General features: G+C 45.1%; 1 protein-coding gene across 6 annotated transcripts in view; it reads right to left on the bottom strand.

Annotated features, from left to right (window-relative positions):
• The window catches only part of LOC106603473 (angiomotin), a 45,952-nt gene extending 25,436 nt beyond the window's left edge, over positions 1–20,516 (bottom strand). Inside the window, exons 1-4 of one of the 6 annotated variants that reach the window (XM_014197209.2) lie at positions 19,969–20,516; positions 1,922–2,132; positions 1,258–1,326; positions 1,065–1,125 (exon numbers count right to left, since the gene is read on the bottom strand). In XM_014197209.2, coding sequence (XP_014052684.2) covers positions 1,065–1,125 — 61 coding nt within the window. In that variant the 5' untranslated portion in view covers positions 1,258–1,326; positions 1,922–2,132; positions 19,969–20,516. Of the gene's footprint in view, positions 1–1,064; positions 1,126–1,257; positions 1,327–1,921; positions 2,133–5,175; positions 5,359–19,968 lie in introns of those variants that run through there. The other 5 variants (XM_014197211.2, XM_014197210.2, XM_014197215.2 and 2 more) reach the window with 5 other exon arrangements.
• Between the last annotated feature and the right edge of the window lie 1,788 nt (positions 20,517–22,304).

Raw genomic sequence — 22,304 nt, 5'->3', positions numbered from 1 at the left:
CTTTACCAACGACCCCTAACACTCATCATGAGAGTCATAGCTGAGCATACTGAACACTAGACATGAGTGATGTTAAGGTGAAACACATAATGGAGATGAAAACAATGACAACGGGACTGAACCACCACTATGCTCTGAGAAACGTAAAGAAGAAGTGAACCCCCCTGCAACTACTCAAGAGGTAGTTCAGACCAAACCAGAAAAAAGCATATCAAACCAAAACTCTTAACATTTTGACAACTGGGTAGCATTGGAGGGTATATCATCAGTTTTAAAGGCCAAATCTGGTGCTTACAAGTGCCAGTTTCTAAGGCTTTTTGGAGCCAAACTACAAATATGACTATATGACACCATCGTCAGCAGAAATACTGACTTATAGTCAGGCCAAATTGATGGTCACCCAAACCAACCGATTACATGGTACTAAATCCCAGAGTCAGAGCGTTTAGGACCACCCAGGTGTGTATACTGTAACCCCATTCCCTTTGTGCAGGACAGGAGAGAACATCTGATTATTACTGTCAACATGCTGTGTGCACTACTATTGTCGAAATTAATCATGACCATTTTTACACACCCAACTATTTTTATCATTACCCAGCAGATAATTTGCAGAATGCAAAATGATTGATTCAAAAATCAAAACTCTTTTATCCCAAGCTAGGCATGTGATTGGTAGACATATGACAATCATACAGTAGGGGAAGGCATATGTGTTTTAGTAAAAAGATACAAAGTCAAAGTAGAAACCACCCAGGGCATGTTAGCTGTGAATTAGCTAACATGCCTGCAGGTCTAAATCAAACACACTCATTTCCGGAGAGTGTAAATTTACGCTTTAACTACATCCAATAAAAAGCCACAAGCAAGTGTTACGCTTAAAGGGCTTCACTAGATTAAGGAGTTATTTTGAAACTGACTGCCTCAATGTTTTTGGGGTGGGATTTCAAACTGGGTTCTATGGAGTGGTTTCCACTGACAACCTTGAATGCCATTAAAGAGAAATTGTGGTTAAAGAAAAAGAGGCACCATCTACAAAGTAATGAAGAAGGTGAAATTATTACATCTATTGCTTTCTGATATTCTTCTCATTCTCAAGGAGGATGAAGCTTTTTTCCGAAACATCTGTGGTAAATAAATATATATTAAAAAGTCAGCTTTGGGGCCATCCGCACGCGGGGCTCTCTTCCAAGTCGAAGAAGGAAAAGAGAGAAAAAAAATGAATGTCACAATGGTAGTATACTCTCCCCGACATACTTCGACTGCTATTTCCTGCCGCTCTTCCCCCAAATCTTCTCCTTTCTGACTCCCCCTCTTCAGAACCAACTAGTACCAACAAGGACAATGGACAAATGGAGGATGGAACAGAAACAAAACAAAAACACACAACTGAAAATAAATGTGGAGAGAAATGGAGGATCCACTGGTATGACAGAGGGAATTGTTTTGACATGGCGAGACACAGTGACTTATGGGTTGTTTAAAGGTTGCTGCCTGCCTGCCACACAGAGAAAACAGGGAATCTGACAGGCAGGCAGGCAGCACACTGGACCCCGAGCAGGCGTTTCACATAGTAGTCTCTACTCTGTACTAATGCTACATTATGAAATGACATTGGCATTCAGAATCGTCTACTTCTATTCAATCAAATTCAATAAATGTTAAAACTACTACTGTGCCGGCAGAATTGTTAGGTTGCTTGAAATCAAAACTCAGTCATACTGTACTGGCTTGTTTAAAATCTGCTCATTAACTTTTCCTTTACCCCCCACCTCTGTGAATTGATAACCCCTGCAATCTAAATGCAGAAGACACATTTCAGTTGAATGCATTCAGTTGCACAACTGACTAGGTATCCCCCTTTCCTTTCCCTTCTATATCTCCCCTAGACTTATCCGACTCCCTCCCCCTGGTCACCTACCTGTGTGGCTGCTCTCACCGCGCTCCTCCGGCACCGCTCTGACTAGGCTCTGCTGCTCATGGTGCTGCTGCTGTTGGGGGGGGGCAGGTACCGAGATGGGTGTCTCCAGGGGGTTCGGTGGGGGTCTCCTCCTGGTCCTGTAGCGTCACCAGTTCCTCCAGGTGCTCCAACGCATAGATGCGCTGGTCCACGTCGCTTAGCCCCAGCCACTCTGCAACAGGAAGAGCCACTCTCAACCAACCAACCTCAACAATGGGGGTGGGGTCCGGTATGCACGGCTGCAGGAGCCGCACAGGGGAAGAGGAGGGGCGGGGATTTTGGGAATGTAAAATAGGGGACACTTTCAGTGAAGTCTTTTCCTCCTCTGGTTCGGCCGTGAGCAGAGAGCGATGGCCAGAGTGAGCCGTGCACCATACAGCTGTGTGAATGTCTGGCAGGTTATGGGAAGTAGGGGTGTGTGTGTTCAGTGTTGTGTTTGTGTGTGTGTGTTTGTTTTCAGTGTGTGTGCACACGCACCTGTGTGCGTGTGTGTGGGTCGGCCTTTCGCTGGAATCAAACACAGGATGTGAGGATGTGCAGGGTTCAATCAGAACAGAGAGAGAATGGAGAGCTGAGCTGCTCTTGACAAAACAAGACAACTCCCATCTCTGTGTGAACCAGAGGTGATTTTCTGGACACAATCTTTCCTGGCGACGTTACCGAACATTGGTGTTATTGTGAAACCCAGTTTGGAGTCGGCAGACTCAGCCACAGAGAAGCAGTTACAGCTAAAACAAGAGTTCAAGTGTTTGGAACAACAACTTTGAAAGAGAATGTCAGATTAAATGTTCTTCACTCTCTGTCAACAGACGTTTGAAAGAGGGTGAAATCCCGGGGAAGTATAATCCATTTCTGTTGATGTTTGACTGACTCGGTAGCCATACAGCGCACGCACATGCACATGCACGCACACACACACACACACATACACGCACACACACACACACACATACACGCACACACACACACACACACACCGACACGCACACCGCCCTTCCTCTAACACAGCGAGAGCAATCAGAACTGATAAAGCCAGATTTGGATTCTCAAAACACACACCCCCACGAAGACACGTACAGTACATACACTTGCAAAAACACATACAGTACCAGTCAAAAGTTTGGACACACCAACTCATTCAAGTTTGTTTCTGTTGAATAATAGTGAAAACATCAAAACTATGAAATAACACATATGGAATCATGTAGTAACCAAAAAAGTGTTAAACAAATCAAAATATATTTTAGATTCTTCATAGAAGCCACCCTTTGCCTCGATGACAGCTTTGCACACTCTTGGCATTCTCTCAACCAGCTTCACCTGGAACGCTTTTCCAACAGTCTTGAAGGAGCCCCCACTTGTTGGCTGCTTTTCCTTCACTGCAGTTCAACTCACCACAAACCATCTCAATTGGGTTGAGGTTGTGGGATTGTGGAGGCCAGGTCATCTGATGCAGCACTCCATCACTCTCCTTCTTGGTTAAATAGCCCTTACACAGCCTGGATGTGTGTTGGGTCATTGTCCCGTTGAAAAACAAATGATAGTCCCACTAAGCGCAAACCAGATGGGATTGCGTATCACTGCAGAATGCTGTGGTAGCCATGATGGTTAAGTGTGCCTTGAACTCTAAATAAATCACAGACAGTGTTACCAGCAAAGCACCCCCACACCATCACACCTCCTCCTCCATGCTTCTCGGTGGGAACCACACATGCCGTGATCATCCGTTCACCTACTCTGCGTCTCACAAAGATACAGCGGTTGGAACCAAAAATCTCAAATTTGGACTCATCAGACCAAAGGACAAATTTCCACCCATCTAATGTCCATTGCTCATGTTTCTTGGCCCAAGCAAGTCTCTTCTTCTTATTGGTGTCCTTTAGTAGTGGTTTCTTTGCAGCAATTCAACCATGAAGGTCTCCTCTGAACAGTTGATGTTGAGATGTGTCTGTTACTTGAACTCTGTAAAGCATTTCTTTAGGCTGCAATTTCTGAGGCTGGTAACTCTAATGAACTTATCCTCTGTAGCAGAGGTAACTCTGGGCCTTCCTTTCCTGTGGCGGCCCTCATGAGAGCCAGTTTCATCATAGCGTTTGATGGTTTTTGTGACTGCACTTGAATAAACTTTCAAAGTTCTATGAAATTTTCAGGATTGACTGACCTTCATGTTTTAAAGTAATGATGGACTGTCATTTCTCTTTGCTTATTTAAGATGTTCTTGCCATAATATGGACTTGGTCTTTTACCAAAAAGGGCTATCTTCTGTATACCACCCCTACCTTGTCACAACACAACTGATTGGCTCAAACACATTAAGAAGGAAGGAAATTCCACAAATTAACTTTTATCAAGGCACACCTGTTAATTGAAAAGCATTCCAATTGACTACCTCATGAAGCTGGTTGAGAGAATGCCAAGAGTGTGCAAAGCTATCATCAAGACAAAGGGTGGCTATTTTGAAGAATCTCAAATATATTTTAATTTGTTTAACACTTTTTTGGTTACTACATGATTTCAAATGTGTTATTTCATAGCTTTGATGTCTTCACTATTATTCTACAATGTAGAAAATAGTAAAAATAAAGAAAAAACATTGAATGAGTAGGAGTGTCCAAACTTTTGACTGGTACTGTACATTCACGTGAAAACAAATGTAGACACACAATCACACTCTTGATAGGACGGTATGAGTAAGACAATCAGTATCACAACAAGGACTAATCACCCTCCCCTCTGAAAAATGACTTCCAGATGGTCCCGTCATACTCCCTCCTCACCCGTCTCCCCCCATTTGCTGATGCTCAAATTGTAAGTTCCTTGACTGTTTCAGATAAACAGTTTATTCTGTAGCCAGAGCTGGCCACAGTGCATTCGGGGAATCTGGCATTCTGGCTGCTCCTCAGATAGGTCTCCCTGTAAGTCATCCCAGTGGCTTTGACCTCTGTGTGTGTGTGTGTATGTGTGTGTGCGTGTGTGTGTGTGCTTGTGTGGGTTATGTCAGCCAGCATACCTGAGCTAGCCTGGGTCTCAGCAGCACCTACAGAGCGCAGCTATGACATTCACCTCAACACTCACACGGTCTGAAATTCCACTATCAGGATTTGAGCAATAACATTCAATTTCATTGCTCACATCCATCCACCTTGTTTGAAATACCACTGCCATGATGCATCTCAACTGCAAATTCACACAAAGTATTAAAAAGGATCACATACCAAGGGAGCAGTAGGCTACAATGAAATATCATGAGATATTCCACAGAACCAAAACAATGCCAAGAGATCCAGCCTGCTTTATTCAATCCAATTTTCCCACAGAGCAGCTCAGTAAAGCAGTTACACAGCGCTCTCAGCTTGTACCTTCGTTCTGCAAGAGCTACCACGGCACACCTTTCTCTCTCTCTCTCTCTCCCCCTCCTTCTCTCCCTCCCTCCCTCCCCCTCGTTCCAGCAGGTGGGGCTACGACAGGGAGGACAGGTGAATCTGTAGGCCCTCCAGGATCTCGTCACACCCTCATACCTGAGCGCTGGCATAACTGCTCCTTTACACCGTTTACCATTAGCCCGCCCAGCCACCTGCTGCTTCACCACACACTTCCTCTTTAGAGAGGGCCTACGCACACAGGTTCAGGTTCCCGCTGGTCCTAGATCAGTGAGTCAGGGGCAGACAGGCCCACAAAGTTGGAAGGGGTGGAAAAGCTGTGCTGGAGTTAGTCAGTCTCTCTACAAAAACCCTAAAGGGAGAGGGAAGAGAGGCAGACAGACTGAAAAATAGAGTTTGAGTGTGAAAGAGAGAGAAAAAGAGAGTGAGTGGGTTTGAGTGTAAGAGAGAAAGAGAAAGTAATATAGCAAGACAACAGAACTCCCTCACTCCCTCTCTCAGAGATCCATTTAATTAAAATGGCATCATTCATAGGTAGCCAGCCATGTTCTCAGTCGTAAAGGCTTATGACCAGTGTCATCTCAGTGAAACATACAGGTAACTGCCAAAATAAAAGGAACACCAACATAGTGTCTTAATAGGGTATTGGGCCACTACGAACCAGAACAGCTTCAATGCACCTTGACATAGATTCTACAAGTGTCTGGAACTCTATTGGAGCGACACGACACCATTCTTCCACGACAAATTCCATAATTTGGTGTTTTGCTAATGGTGGTGGAAAAAGATGTCTCTGGTGCCGATCCAGAATCTCCCATAAGTGTTAAATTGTGTTAAAATCTGGTGACTGAGACGGCCATGTCATATGGTTACATCGTTTTCAAACAATTCTGTGACCACTGATGACCTTTGGATGGGGGCATTGTCATCCTATGGGGGCATAGTCATGGCAGCCTAAATAAAGGCCAAAATAATGGCCTGCCCAGCATTTTTACACATGACCCTAAGCATGATGGGATGTTAATTGCTTAATTAACTCAGGAACCACACCTGTGTGGAAGCACCTGCTTTCAATATATACTGAACAAAATTATAAACGCAACATTGTCAAACAGTGGGTGTAGCTGGTGCATGGAAGTCAGGCGCAGGAGAGCAGAGATGAGTGGACAAAGCACTTTACTGAGGCAATTATTAGAACAGACGCAACCGCGTCACAAAAACAAAATGCCCAAAGGACAAGTGAGGCAGCACAAAGTACAACAACCAAGTACAAAGTACCGGCTGCCACAAAGCACGGGTACAAAACAAAACCCGGCGCATACCAGCCGGAAGCGTGCCAACCTCGACGATAAACAATACCCCACACAGACATGGAGGGAATTAGAGGGCTAAATACACAGTAATTATGAGGAGATGTAAACCAGGTGTGCAGGAAAACAAGACAAAACAAACGGAAAATGAAAGGTGGAGCGGCGATGGCTAGAAGACCAGTGACGTCGACCGCCGAACGCCGCCCGAAAAAGGAGAGGGACCGACTTCAGTGGAAGTCGTGACAAACATGCAACAATTTCAAATATTCTACTGAGTTACAGTTCATATAAGGAAATCAGTCAATTGAAATACATTCATTAGAACCTAATCTATGGATTTCACATGAATACAGATATGCATCTGTTGGTCACAGATACCTTAAAAAAACAGTAGGGGCGTGGATCAGAAAACTAGTCAGTATATGGTGTGACCACTCATGCAGCTCGACATCTCCTTCACATAGAGTTGATCAGGTTGTTGATTGTGGCCTGTGGAATGTTGTCTGACTCCTCTTCAATGGCTGTGCAAAGTTGCTGGATATTGGCGGGAACTGGAACACGCTGTCGTACACGTTGATCCAGAGCATCCCAAACATGCTCAATGGGTGACATGTCTGATGAGTATGCAAGCCATGGAAGAACTGGGATATTTTCAGCTTCCAGGAACTGTGTACAGAACCTTGCGACATGGGCCCATGCATTATCATGCTGAAACATGAATGCACATCTCTGTGCATTCAAATTGTCATCGATAAAATGCAATTGTGTTCATTGTCCGTAGCTTATGCCTATCCATACCATAACCCCACCGCCACTATGGGGTAAACTGTTGACATGAGGCCAGTTGGATGTAATGCCAAATTCTCTAAAATGACGTTGGAGGTGGCTTTTGGTAGAGAAATTAACATTTAATTCTCTGGTAACAGCTCTGGTGGACATTCCTGCAGTCGGCATGCCAATTGCATGCTCCCTCAAAACTTGAGACATCTGTGGCATTGTGTTGTGTGACAAAACTACACATTTAGAGTGGTGTTTTATTGTCCCCAGCACAAGGTGCACCTGTGTAATGATTATGCTGTTTAATCAGCTTCTTGATTTGCCACACCTTTCAGGTAGATGGATTATCTTGGCAAAGGAGAAATACTAACAGCGGTGTAAACTAATTTGTACACAAAATTTGAGCGTATGGAACATTTCTGGGATCTTTTATTTCAGCTCATGAAACATGGGACCAACACTTTACATGTTGCGTTTGTATTTTTGTTCAGTGTACTTTTGTCCAGTGTATCCCTCGTTTACTCAGTGTTTCCATTATTTTGGGCAGTTACCTTTCTCTCATCTGAGTGAGTGAGGCCTTCAGTCTTTAGCCTGATGCCAGATCTGTGTAGAGAGACACTGATTCAAACTCTGCTCCCAGCTTCAGCCAGCAATTAACTGGGAGATTTGAGATGCGATGGTATACAGTAGTAGCTAGCTATATCTATTATGAGATGCTCTTTCATATTTTTAATGGAGCCAGAGGTTGCACTGTCTAATGTAAATATTTGCCTCCCATGTGCAAGTTTCCCAGCGCCCCCGCACACAGCCTGTTTATTCTTCTAAAACACCAGAGCGGGGTTAACAGCAGAAGGGGGGAAGGAACTTCCACAGGAAAGCAAGGAAGAACAAGACATTAAGAGTGGGATAGATGGGCAGAGAAAGAGAGCGAGAGAGAGACAGAAAGACAGACAGACAGACAGACGGCCCCTGACATTAAGGTTGACGTTCAGACCTTTATCCCCTCAGGAGACATACTGCAGGATATACACACTGGGTCCTGAGAGCACCACATACACACACACACACACACACACACAAAAACACACACACACACAGGATCCTGGGAGCACATAATACACCCCACCATGGACACACACACACACACACACATTTTCCCTGGAGGGTGATATTACAGGTTACTTACGGGTCCTGAGAACCCATCACCCACCACTAAATACACCACACACGCACTATGTTTTCCCCAGGGGAACCATGAATAAGGGCAGTAGGTTAGATTAAGATGATTTACTGTCTATTCATACCAGGAATAGAGCCAGAGGCAGACATGGGTTCAAATACTATTTGAACTCTTTCAAATACTTCTAGCGTTTGATTTAGCCTGCCTGGACTGCCATGCAAGCAGAGTCTTCCATTGGTTTCACTGCAACAAAAGCTCAATCAAGCAGCCAAAGTATTTGAAAATAATATCAAAGGTTTTTAAACCCAGCTCTGCCCAGAGTTGGGGGCTGGGAGACCAGGATGGTACGCAAACACTTAACCCGTCACTTCCCTGAGTCTCATGAGAGTCCCAGTCACTTTTTCTCAGGTTAAAGCTTGGTTGCAAATGGATCTTCCAAATGGACAATGACCCCAAGCATACTTCCAAAGTTGTGGCAGAATGGCTTAAGGACAACAAAGTCAAGAAATTGGAATGGTCATCACAAAGCCCTAACCTCAATCCTATAGAAAATTTGTGGGCAGAACTGAAAAAGCGTGTGCGAGCAAGGAGGCCTACAAACCTGACTCAGTTACACCAGCTCTGTCAGGAGGAATGGGCCAAAATTGAACTAACTTATTGTGGGAAGCTACCTGAAACGTTTTACCCAAGTTCAACAATTTAAAGGCAATGCTACCAAATGCTAATTGAGTGTATGTAAACTTCGGACCCACTGGGAATGTGATGAAATAAATAAAAGCTGAAATAAATAATTCTCTCTACTATTATTCTGACATTTCACATTCTTAAAATAAAGTGGTGATCCTAACTGATTTTTACTAAGATTAAATGTCAGGAATTGTGAAAAACTGAGTTTAAATGTATTTGGCTAACACGGAACCCAAACCGGCTGTGCGTGTGCGCCATCGTGCATACATTTATTTTCTCCCCCCACACCAAACACGATCACGACACGCAGGTTAAAATATCAAAACAAACTCTGAACCAATTACATTAATTTGGGGACAGGTCGAAAAGCATTAAACATGTATGGCAATTTAGCTAGCTAGCTTGCACTTGCTAGCTAATTTGTCCTATTTAGCTAGGTTGCTGTTGCTAGCTAATTTGTCCTGGGATATAAACGTTGAGTTGTTATTTTACCTGAAATGCACAAGGTCCTCTACTCCGACAATTAATCCACACATAAAACGGTCAACCTTATCGTTTCTAGTCCTCTCTCTTCTTTCCAGGCTTTTTCTTCTCTTGACTTTATATTGGCAACTTTCATAAATTAGGTGCATTACTGCCACAGACCTCGTTCGTCTTCAGTTACCCACGTGGGTATAACCAATGAGGAGATGGCACGTGGGTACCTGCTTCTACAAACCAATGAGGAGATGGGAGAGGCAGGACTTGCAGTGCGATCTGCGTCAGAAATAGAACTGATTTCTACTTTAGCCCTTGGCAACGCAGACGCTCGTTGGCGCGTGCGAGCAGTGTGGGTGCAATAATTGAATAACATGGATTTCTACATTTATTTTGCGACGCGAGCAGTGTGGTCAGCCTATAAGGTGTATGTAAACTTCCGACTTCAACTGTAACTGTAGACGGCAGATAACAGTGTCTAAGTTCCCCTCTGGTTCAGGTCCAACCAGTTGACTCTACCTTCACAGAGAGATGGGCCTGAAGGAGTTGACTGTCATTGTCCTGTATCTGTTTTCTGTCAACTGTACACTAACAAACACAGCATAGTAGCATACTTAGCCCGAGGCAACAACGGTCACATACCGGAGAACAGAGAGGGTAGGAGAGGAGAGGTAGAAAAGGAGCTGGTGAACAACATTCCAGGGAATATGTAGGTTTTAATCCCAATATGGCAACCAACTCCTGACACACACACACAGACACACACAGACACACACACACACACACACACACACACACACACACACACACACACACACTGTGGGAGAGAGAGCAGGCAACTGACCCCAAACAACCCTGTAGCTAAAGTGTTCTGGCCCACTTCACACACATGCACACAAAACACACACACACTCACGGTCATCTTTCTCGGGCAGTGCTTACATAACAGCGGAACATTAGTGGAAAGTGTCCAGTGGTTTAATGAACTCCAGAGAGCTCTTCCACGTTCAGCATTTCTGTCAACTTATTGTAGGACAAGATAACACTGACAATATTGTTATGGGAAAGAGGAGAGGGAAGGGAGAGGAACAGGGAGGGAGGGAGAGGGGAGAGGGAGAAGAGAGGGCTAAAATAGAGGAGAGAAATATGTAGGGAGGTCACAAGAAAGGCATGAGGGGAGTGAAAAAGAGGAAGGGGAAGAGAAGGGGGGGAATGTGGTGCAGAGCAAGAGAGAGAGAGCAAGAGCGCGAGAAGACGGGAGAGAGAACGAGAGGAAGACCGAAAGCGAGAGAAAGAGATAGATCGGGGGAACAGGGGAAAACTGAGAAACACATGGCAGGAACCAAGCAGGAAATGCAACATTCCAATCTAGAAAGGCCGCCCATCTCCCTCCCTCCCTCCCTCTGTGGCGGGAGAGAGCATGAAGCCCACTCTCCCTTGGTGTCCATTACTCTGGGGTCTGGCCTGGGAGATTCTCCCACAGCAGCACGACTGGGGAGACAGAACCGGTCAAGGAACTCTAACACACACACATACAACCTGTATGATCTTTCTCGCTCTCTCCCTTTACCTCTTTCCATATCCCCTTCTCCTTCGATTTTCTCCACATCCCTCACTCCATGGCTGGCCGTTGCCATGTTTAATATGAGGAGCTGGATCATGTTCCATTAAACATGGGAAGGGCTGGTTGAAAAGGCAGCAAAAATAAAGAGAACGAGGTAGAAGTGGGTGGAAAGAGAAAAAGAGAGAGAGAGCAGTCTCCACAGGGTCACATTACTTCGCTCCAGTGAGGATAGTCTTGTAATAATAAGGCGGCCATTGTTTGGATAGAGATGGGCGTCCGACCAGCTCTCTGTCACAATACCTCAATCTGTCAATCAGCGCCCTTCACTTTGCCTTTCACAAACAGCAGCCCTGTGCCAGAGTATTCCCCTAATTCAGTTTGACCAACATATCAGAGGCATATCAGTTTACTGTTTTTCTGAAAGTCCTTTTTTGGGGAGAGAAGGAATTCAATAACCCTTCATTTTAATGACTCAGATCTCCAGTTCTGGTTGGTCAGGGAGGGTTTGGGGAGCTAACAGAGGGAAAGTGATTGTAACTGACTGTTTGAAGACCTTTGGCCCTCTCCCTAAATGAGAAAAAGTCGTCATAAACGGACCAAACCCGGCAGCAGCCATTTTGACAAAGCTGACATGCTTCCTCTCTCTGGAGCCCTTTCATTCCTTCTATTGCTCTCTTTTCCCAACTCAATCACAATCTCTGTAATGTGGTTTCATTCTCTCCGCAACACACACAAATGTTCCTGATACAGGCCCAACTTTCGGAAACACAGCAAACCTCCTCATCCGCGCATATACAACTTCCTAAACCCCTTACCACATGTGCGCCACACACACACATGCAACGCGCACACACACACACACACACAAACACACACACCCACAGACACACACACAGTCTTAATGGGAAGCATGTGCTACAGAGATGAGAACCCTCTTCATCTCTGTCACTCTGGCTGTGGATTGATTTGGCCTTCCTCTACTGAGCTATGACAGGGACAATCCCCCCTCACATCTCTTCCTTCAACCTCTCTTCACCCCCTTTTCCCCTCACTTCACCCCTGTCTCTGTCACCTTGCCCCCTACTCCCTCTCACCCCTCCCCTTTATTTACCCCCTCGCCTCAACCCTTTCCCTGTCATGTTTCTGGAACAGCAGTGTAAAGAATATCAACCCCCCCCCCATCTCTCTGGTCCTATAATGCCAGATTTACAATACAACGATCAATCACAAGACTGACAGCAGAGGGAATGACTCAGACTCAATGCTCCGTCCTACTCTGTCCCAGTAGACAATGAAACTACCACTGACATGCATCACACATTATATGACTATATCGCTGGAAAACATGCTTTTGATTAGTACTTCATCTGGATTCAGGAGTGAGTGAGATCATCCCATGACAGCAATGAGAATGTGATCGGGTCCTTGACAGGAAATGTTCATGTGTCCAAAACAAACTCCATCTGGAAGTAGAGCAGGACCAGGGTATCAGAGCAGGGAAGTGCTGGGACGGTTTCGTCCCACAACACTGATACTGTACTGAGAGTGACACGTCCGCCTGGGGACCTAGTGAATGAATGGTCCAGGGTGTATGTGTGTGTAAATGAGTGAGTGTGCAAGTATGTATGTGTCTATTTGTGTGTGTGTGTGTGTGTGTCTGGCCATGCCTTTTGCATTATCCCCCTCACCCCTACCTCCCATGAGTTCCAGGAGTCCGTCTCCCACACTGTGACACATTCCAGAGTGGTAGTGGCGGTCTGTTCCCTCCCTGGGGTTAGCAGGTACATTGCCCTGGCCCCAGTCACAGGCATTGGGTTACCCAGCCTCCCACTCTCCCAGCACCAAGGTATGCAATGGCTCTTTTAATAGGCCCACAGTTCATTTCCCTCCTAAACAGTTACAGTATCACACCACCCATCGAGAAAAAGGAGTAGGAATGAAGAGCACTTCTTCTCATTCCTGCAGGGGGCTGGTGGGTCATAGAGTTGATTTCAACAGGTTGTGTGTGTGTGTGTGTGTATATGTGTGTGTGTGTGTCTTTCTGTGTGTGTGTGTGACAGAGAGAGAGAGGGAGCACTGTGGCTCAGAGGGTGTTAGTAATTCACTGAAGTTGCGTTTTCATTAATTAATGAGTGTAGTGATATTATTAAGAAGATTGTGGATAATCTGCATCCATTGTGTACATCATGTGAGCTCAGAGGAAAACAAGAGGCATTTGGGTTATTCCTAGGCTGAGTAAGCAGACAGGACTTTGGGCCTCCTCTACGGAAGCACGCGCGGGGGGGGGGTATGAGGGACTCATATATGAGATTGATAGGAAGTGACTAAGGAGTATGGAGATAGAAGGGGAGGCTGAGGGGGCAAGCAATTACATAGAGAGACAGCACTACAGAGAGAATGAGAGAGAGAGGAGGTGGAAAGAGTAAGACAGAAAGAAAAGGAGTGAGTGGAACAGTCAGACATTCCAGTGCTGTGAGTCAATGGTGCTAGGCACTGCTTTGGCAGACACTTACCACCACCTATACGACTCAACAAAGGCCCCAGGCTCCCTATTGGCCCGGGTAGGGCCACCATACAGAGAAAGGAAGGGGACAGGACATGGGAGGGATAATCAACACTGGTTCAGATCCAAACACACACTGAGACCAGACAAGAGACCAGAGCAGGTCATTGTTCTTTGTCATTTGAGCATTTCTTGGAATCCTGTCAAACGGCAAGAAACAAATCCCTGTACTGGCCCTCTGGTTAAAGAGAATAACCATGGCATTCCCTCTGGAATGTATCTTAACAAACAAACACTTTTAACGGATATGGACTCTGGTTGGCTGGCATGTCTTTGATGTAATATGACTATATTTCAATGGGTTAGGTATGAATAGGGTAGGTGTAGGCCTAGTATCGTTGAATTTGATATAAGATAAAAATGAATGAAATAAATCCACTTCCCTCAACATCCGGTAAGGATGACATCATTCCATAAGGCTTTGTGGCAAGTGGGTCAATTAAGAAAATAAGGGTACATTTGTTAGCCTGTAACTAGTGTGTAATCAAGAGTGGACTAAACAGAACAATCCACAACTTCCCTTTAATGGGGAAACAACAACTACAGCTCATATTTAGCTTAGAATGACAATTAATGTTCTTAACCCTGGGCAACATGGGCTTGGGAGGCTCACAGGGATATTGGTATCCACAGTACACCACATATCAGTTTTTTTACTCAAAACTATTACATAAATGCACTGTAATTTAAGCTTTAAAACTGCACAGACTTGGTTCATCCAGCCATGCACTGCAGATGTCATAGTAAAACTCCTTGTAGACTATATGTATCGCACTAGAGTTGTGTTCTGATTATGAGGGGGTCCCTGATGAATCTGTTATCACAAAAAGGGTCCCTGGCCCAAAATGTTTACAAACGAACAGTTATGAATATATCTACTGTTCCCTGGAGGAGGGAACGAGGTATAACATACTATTGGGGAGTCAGCGACGAATCATACCAATCACCTGAAGAAAACTGAAATCCCGCCCAATGGATGCCGAGCCCACTCTCGGAAGCCCTGCCTTCTTGGCTATAATACCAGGGCTCGCATTCATTTCCTCAATTCAGTACAGCTCTTCAGCGAGCCCAAACCCCCTGCTCCAAAAATGGGTTACAGAAAGATACCTTTTGCCTAATACTTACTCGAGAAGCCTGAACTGTCAGAGCCCCATATAGGGAACCAGAACCTGCTGCAACTTGGCTATGCGCACTGACACGCTGTCACTGCAGCCCAAGTCCATAAACCCCACTGTTCCAAGAACAATACTTACCTTGCAAGCCTTGAATGTCAGAAGTCTTAAAAGGAACCACAAGTCCAAAACAACAGCACACGTGCTACATAGAATCGACCAGAGTCGATGAACCACGGCATCCCGAGGCTAAAAACCACAGGAAACCTGCAGTAACCAGGAAACTGTGTACTTGTGCGCTGCCGTGGCAACCCAAGGCTCAAACCCACAGGAAATTGTGGTAAACTGGATAAATGTGCAACCTGCGCACTGCCTAACACCCACTCCAGGACCCAGCCAAAATAACACTATGAGCCAAACTGGTAGCAGTAACATCCAAGCGATAATACCTCACAAATGTATGTGGGGAACCCCAAATCGCTGCAGCACAGATAACGCCAATCGTCATGCCCCTGAACAGTGCCCAAGAAGCCGCCACACCCTTAGTGGAGTGAGCATGCACACAGCTAGGCAACCCTTGTCCGTTGCAGTCATATGCCAGATACTGCTTAAAAAGCGCCCTACCCCGATCTGGATTAGCTAACAGACAAAAAGCTGTACACAAACGCGGATATCCATGGACCAATCCATATACGTGCATAATGCACACAGCAGAGGCTCAAATGGAGGCTCACAAAGAGCGTCCAAGACCAACGTCAGGTCCCAGATCGGTGCCATAGGCTTAGACACTGGTCTGAGCCAATGCACGTCATTCAGAAACCGCATCACCAGAGGATGAGACCCCAGGGTAGAGCTGTCAATCTCTACATGACACGCCGAGATGGCTGCCATATAAACCTTCAATGTGGAAAAAGAAAGGCCCTGCTCAAAAAGCTCTCGCAAGAACATCAAAATGTTCACCAAAGAGCTCTGAAAAGGAGAAACTCCTTGAACCTGACACCAACCCTCAAATGCGCGCCCCTTATATGTATACAACCCGCCGACTATGGTCGTAATCATGTTCGAGGGTAAACTCCTGGCCGTCAAATGCAACCTTTCAGGGGCCAAACCCACAGATCCCATATCTGCAGTTGTGGGTGAAAAACTCTCCTGTGTGCCTGGGACAATAGATCCCGACAACACTGAACCCTCCATGGGTCCCTGCCCAACAGGAGGATGATTTCTGGGAACCAGGGTTCAGATCAACAGATCCTTCTGACGAACCCTCTCCACGGTGGCCTGAATCAGGTCCACCGAAGGAAACGCATAGAGCAGGATGTCACTGATACACCAAAGAATCCATTCCCAATAGAGAGCCCAGATCCCTCATTGAGAAGAACAGACGACAATTCACATTTCATGCGATGTGCAAAGAGCTACATCAGCCCTGCCGAACCGGTCCCATATTTGGGCAACCACCGAGGGGTGCAGTCTCCACTCAGTAGAGATAGGACCCCTCTAGAAAGTAGATCCGCACCCACGTTGAGAGATCTGGGAAGATACATCAACCTGGCGACGGGAAATGCATATGAGCAGATAACGGGACAGGTTTAGGAGAGAGAGAATCCCCGTCCCTCCCTGTCTGTTGATGTACACTACCGCTGTCCTGTTGTCGGACCTTACCAACACATGCTGTGCCTCCAACATCGGCACTGTTGACCTAATCCCTCTTTCCAAATAACCCACACATAGCACTCCCAATCCCAGTAAGGTTATGTCTGTCGTGATCACCCTGCGGGACACTACCCGGCCCATGTGAATACCCAGCAACAGCAGTCTCGGGTCCCTCCAAGGAGTCAACTCCCTTAGGCATGACGCGGATACCTCGAGCAACCAATGGCAGTGGTGAGATGCGTCCAGACGCGTAGCAATCACCAAGCGCTGAAACAAGCACATCAAGTCCCAAAGGCACCACAGCTATCATAGAGGCCATCAGACCAAAAAGGTGTAGGCCACACCCTCGAAATTAAACCGCTGTGGGGGGGATTTATAGCCACATGAAAATATGTATACTTCAGATCTATGGATGCGAACCAATCGCTGGGACTGCTCTGTACACCTGAAATAGGGACCACCCGAATAGCCTGCTTTTGAAGGAGAGAGGCAATGTCCTCTCTCAAGACAGGTGCTAGGACCTCGGGGACCCTTGACATAATGCTGCCACGAAATGGAGGAGGACGCACAGCGAACTGCAGACCGTACACCTTTCGTCACCATCCTCATCCCCCATGGCAAAATTGTGCACGTCTGCCAAAAGACAGAGCACGCTGCCAGGCACTTCGGCAACCAGTAACTTTCCCACATTGACCAAACCACTTGGGAGCACTGTTGTCACAGTAAATACATTGGGGAGGAGGGCCCAGAGAACACGTCCCCTCCCCTGGCCTCCAGCTAGGGTCGAGATGACTGCTTCTTCCCCCGTGCTGCGGACGAATCTGCTTTTCACACCGCTCTCCTTCGAACCAGCACGGCGTCTGTGCCAAGACGTCCAGAAGCACCAACATGGTCAAACACGGAACTCGATGCCGGGAGCAACCCGCCTTTGGCCTGGACCCTTTCCTTCACACCTTGGGAACTGCCGAGCCACCCCCATGAAGGAGTTTCCTGTGAAAAGGACCCGAAGAACTGCATCCTGTTTTGGTTTCTCCTCGAAACGGGCCTGTAAGAACTCCATAGCCGAGCCAAACAACCTTGTTGGAGAAACTGGCTAATCCAAATACAACTGCCTGTCCCTCTCAGGAATCCAGGACAATGTCAGTCAGAGGTGGCGCTGTGCCACCAGCTTCACCCCCATACTTTTCTCCACAGCCATGATAATACAGCGGGATCAGACAAAGCACAAAATCTGCCGGAGCACATACTTTGTCAAGGAGCTCTGAAACTGGCTTCCCCGTCTCCATGGTGTTATTCCGCTCCTGCAGCATATTGATATGATACATCTGCAGCATCCACCCCTAGGTGATCTGCCGCTCTACGACACAGCTCCATCAAAGGTACATTAACCACCAATGGTTCACTCTCCCCTGCCGAATCCAAAGCCGGGGTTTTAGGCTGCCCTGGTCTGATGTCATCCAATTCGAACTCTGAAAACCCTCCAGAGCCAACCAGGGATAGTATACCATCCCCACACTCTGAACATTGCCAGAGAAACCGGGATAACACCCGTATCAACTAACCACCACTGCTGCCCTCTCCCGACAACACCATTCTAGAGGTAGCTTCAGGGGAAGAGCCTTTGCCAGCAGCCCCAATCTTTCTCAATATCAGCACAACGCCCAATGGAAGTTTAACCAAGCCGGAGACAATGGTCACACGAACAGGTCCGACCCAAAGCCTCCTGAGCGTGTTTCCAACCCAGGTAAAGAGAACAGCACTCATGATTATCTTTCATTTTTTCATTGTGAAACCACATGCCCCGGGGCACGGTCGGAGGTTCAAACTCGGCTGGTTAGCCTTTTTGAACTTACTCTTACCTGGCCATCTTACTCAAGCAAGGAAGCACTGGCTACACAAGCAGAGCAGGAAGTAGTTAGCTTTTAGCAAACACAAAAATGTATAAAGACCCAAAACTTGCAACATTAGGGGGACGACTACTCTCTCCCCACTAGCAGACACCTAAGTCGGAGCCGAATCTCTTAGTCTTTGCGTACTTGAAACTTTGTAAATTGCATGACATGATCTTCGTTCAGGCGAGTGAAGAGCGAAGAATATAGGAAATTAATGCAAACCCTGGTATTATAGCCAGGAAGGCGGTGCTTCCAATGGCCCAGCTCGGCATCCATTGGCCCGGCTCGGCATCCATTGACCCATTCGTTTTCAGGTGGATATGATTAGTCGTTGACTCCCCCATAGTATGTTCTACCAAGTGACCAGCTAAAAGGAAACCCCTGATGTAAAGCATACTTATTGTCTAGAACGATACAAGTTATTTAACACGTTTAGTCTACATGTCCTCTCTTTGACTATACTAACCCGTCTCCATTATGTGTGCCAGCCCAGCTATCCCCCTGACTACTACTAGCCTACCACATTCATGAGGAGCAGAGGGACATCTGTCCACATTAAGTGAACCTACAGGGGGATAACATAATTTAACAGGAGTCTCCACACAGGCAAACAGAGCTACCCCATGGTATTATCACACAACAAAGGCTAGAGGTTGAACGTGAGTGAAGATACATGTAGACTGATAATAAGCTCACACTGATAAGGCTCATTCATCTGTTGATATGAAGAAGCAGGAAAGCTTTTTGAAGACCTCCACAAGCAAAATTAAATGGTCCTATGTCTATGTCTTAACTACTGTATAATAAATGTATAATTAAAGGCATAAAATGTATTTATAGAAGGCAATGCTCAGAAATGAGCACAGGACACAAAAATGCATGAAAGGTACATTAGTCAATTACAGGATTTATGGCTGGCTCATATGGAAGAAATAAAGGGGGTGGGGTATTGTATTGGTAACTACTGAATAAACGTGGGACAAGGCAACATGTAACATTATCTGCTGTAACATAGTGTCAATGTACTGCTACAGTACATCACATTTGTTGAGAGAGAGCGAGCGAAAAAGAGAGTAAACATGGTCAATCCTTCCTGTGCCAGTACAATCCCAATAAAAAGGTAACAACACACACACACACACACACACACACATCTGCAGACTGTCAAAGTCACGGTGTCAGGGTAGACTGACACAGGTGTGTCCAAACATGAGCATCATCTGATCACTGTTATTTCCATGGAAATGTCTACAAATGTATCTTGGACTACTGTTTCACTCTCTACACAAACATACCTCTGGTAGCGTGACCAACAAATGGCCTATCCAATCATACACTTTTACAAGACATGGCAAACAATATAAGCAAATGTTTACAGTAGCCTAGACTATTCCGTTATGTAGTCGTGTCTACCTTTCAATGAAACTTCACAGAGAAACTACTACACCGCTGCTCCGTTGTTGACGTCCCTGCTCGGGTATTTCCAAAGATTCGATGAAGAGCGGATATTGTGCAAAATTCCTCAAACTATTCTAAAAATGATGATACGACTAATCCATGTTACTTCACGGGTTTCCTTCGAATAGCATGCTACGTTTGCTCTTATCCAGATAATAACGCGTATGCGTCCTTTCCCATTTCAACTGCTTAAAACGTTGAGGAATATTTTTTTTCCACTTGACTGCGCTACGAAGGCAATGCATAAAATAATGGCCCCCTTCTACAAACCGCGGCAGCAGTGTATGCATCTGAGACCGGGCAAGTGCAACCCCCAACCCCCTCGTTGGAAAGAAGTCCAAAGTTTTCAGGAGGGAAATCCCTCCTTCTCCAGTCTGCTATAGGAAGTAAGACAATTTTGCCGGCTTTTCTGTTGGCTTTTGGAATCGTCGCTCAGGCAATAACAAAACATGACAAAAGCCTTTTTTTGTAAGTTATTAAGATATCAACTCTGCGGGCCTGCCCCAAAGCCACTCCACGACTGAAAGGGTAGATGGTTGTTCCAGTCAGTCACTATTTTTACGCATCGTGCAGTTAGTTACCTACCCAATCAGTGTCTCTCCAATGCCATTGTATACGACCTTTTCGACGTGAAAATGGTTGCAAGAGTAAAATATATGTCCGTAAATGTACTGTATCTATATGAGAAGTTTCCATCTTTACAAACGCACATAGACCCGTGGTATTGTTCTCCGGCTTTTATTAAGTCATCCTGTGTAGTTTTACAGATGTGCCTTAATACCACAGGATGGAGACCGCTTTGGAAGTTGAAAGAGAATGGCAATAAGCACGTGAAGATAAAGGAGTCTCCAAGGTTCAGTTTGAAATCGATTATGCATGGTCTGATGATTCAGACAAAGTCAAATATATACGGAGTTAAATTCCAAGTATCTAAAAAATATGCATTTGGAAACGTTATGTCTCCAAGACAGGCATGCAACTTGTATGATGAGAGGCATCTCCCTCATCTGTCAATGACTGTGGTCCAAAGATGCAATAGCAGCACATCTCAAATTCCTCTCCCAACTGTACAAATGCTACAGGCCAAGTCCATGTTTTGTAATCCAAACCAGCTCTACAGATACCTGGGAAATCAAAGTATTAGGCCTACACATGACATTATTATCTGAGAAGATTTTTTTTCCCTCAAAACACGAGGAGCATTATGGAGGAATAGCAATTGAGAAAATAAAACAATTCAGAGCCAAAACATATAATGCATTTTAATCAAGACAAAGTCAGAATATTCTACTGGGAGAGGAAAGTGAATTGCACCATGGAATGCCAAAGTGATTCAAATGTACTGATACAGTCGACTCCTGATTTCAGATAAGTGCACTTTACATAACGGGCAATTCCACGATAATGGAATGATGCTTTGACTCAGATTTTTCACTTTAAATTGTTTGCCAAACAAACCATACATCTCTATGCACAATAACTACTTTGAAGAATTTACACAAAAAAATTCACAAAAGCACATTTACTGGAAATGTGCAGATGCAAAGTTTGTTAACAGAATTACGGTATAATCTCCTTCAGGTTTTTTATGCAACTACAAAACTCTTAAATATCTGCTCCAAATTGATATTCAAAGATGTCTTACTGAGCTACAGTAGGTAAAGTGGATTTACATCCGGTAATGAAATTATGGTAACAGAATTACATCATTGGTCCCTGATCTGTAGTATATAGAAATGCATAACTATGGAAATTAATATAATTATCTTCATGGTAATGAATCCTGAATAGGTACACAAAGGTAGAAATGTGCAATATCTTTATTTAGCATATTTGGGTATTATTCTTCACACTGGCTATTATGGTAATGAGCTCCTCCCCCAAACAAGACCACATGTGGTTGGTTCGTACCAGACCAAATCTGAAACAATCCGACATCTGTTTCACAAGTTTGGACATCACAATAAAGCACAGTGGAGTACAGTTCAGTACAGTAAAGTAGATATGTTGAGTACAGTACAAAATACTCTACTCTAGTGTGCTCTATTGTACTGAACTCTACAATACTGCACTGTCGTAGCGTGACTATCATTAAATGTGAAGACTGTAATATTATCAAATCAATTCTCTATGTAATTATTCCTTACGTGATTAAACTAATCATGTAACTTTAATTAACTAGGAAGTTGGGGCACCACGGGAAAATGTTTATAGAGTCTCTATTTCCGAATTAACTCTTCAGATATTTTCATATCTTATCGATTACAGTCTTCTATTAATGTATTATTACC

The sequence above is a fragment of the Salmo salar genome, chromosome ssa04 (genome assembly GCF_905237065.1).
Source record: "Salmo salar chromosome ssa04, Ssal_v3.1, whole genome shotgun sequence".
Classification (NCBI taxonomy): Eukaryota; Metazoa; Chordata; class Actinopteri; order Salmoniformes; family Salmonidae; genus Salmo; species Salmo salar.
Note: the sequence above shows the minus strand (reverse complement) of the source record. Positions and strands in the feature narration are given on the sequence as shown.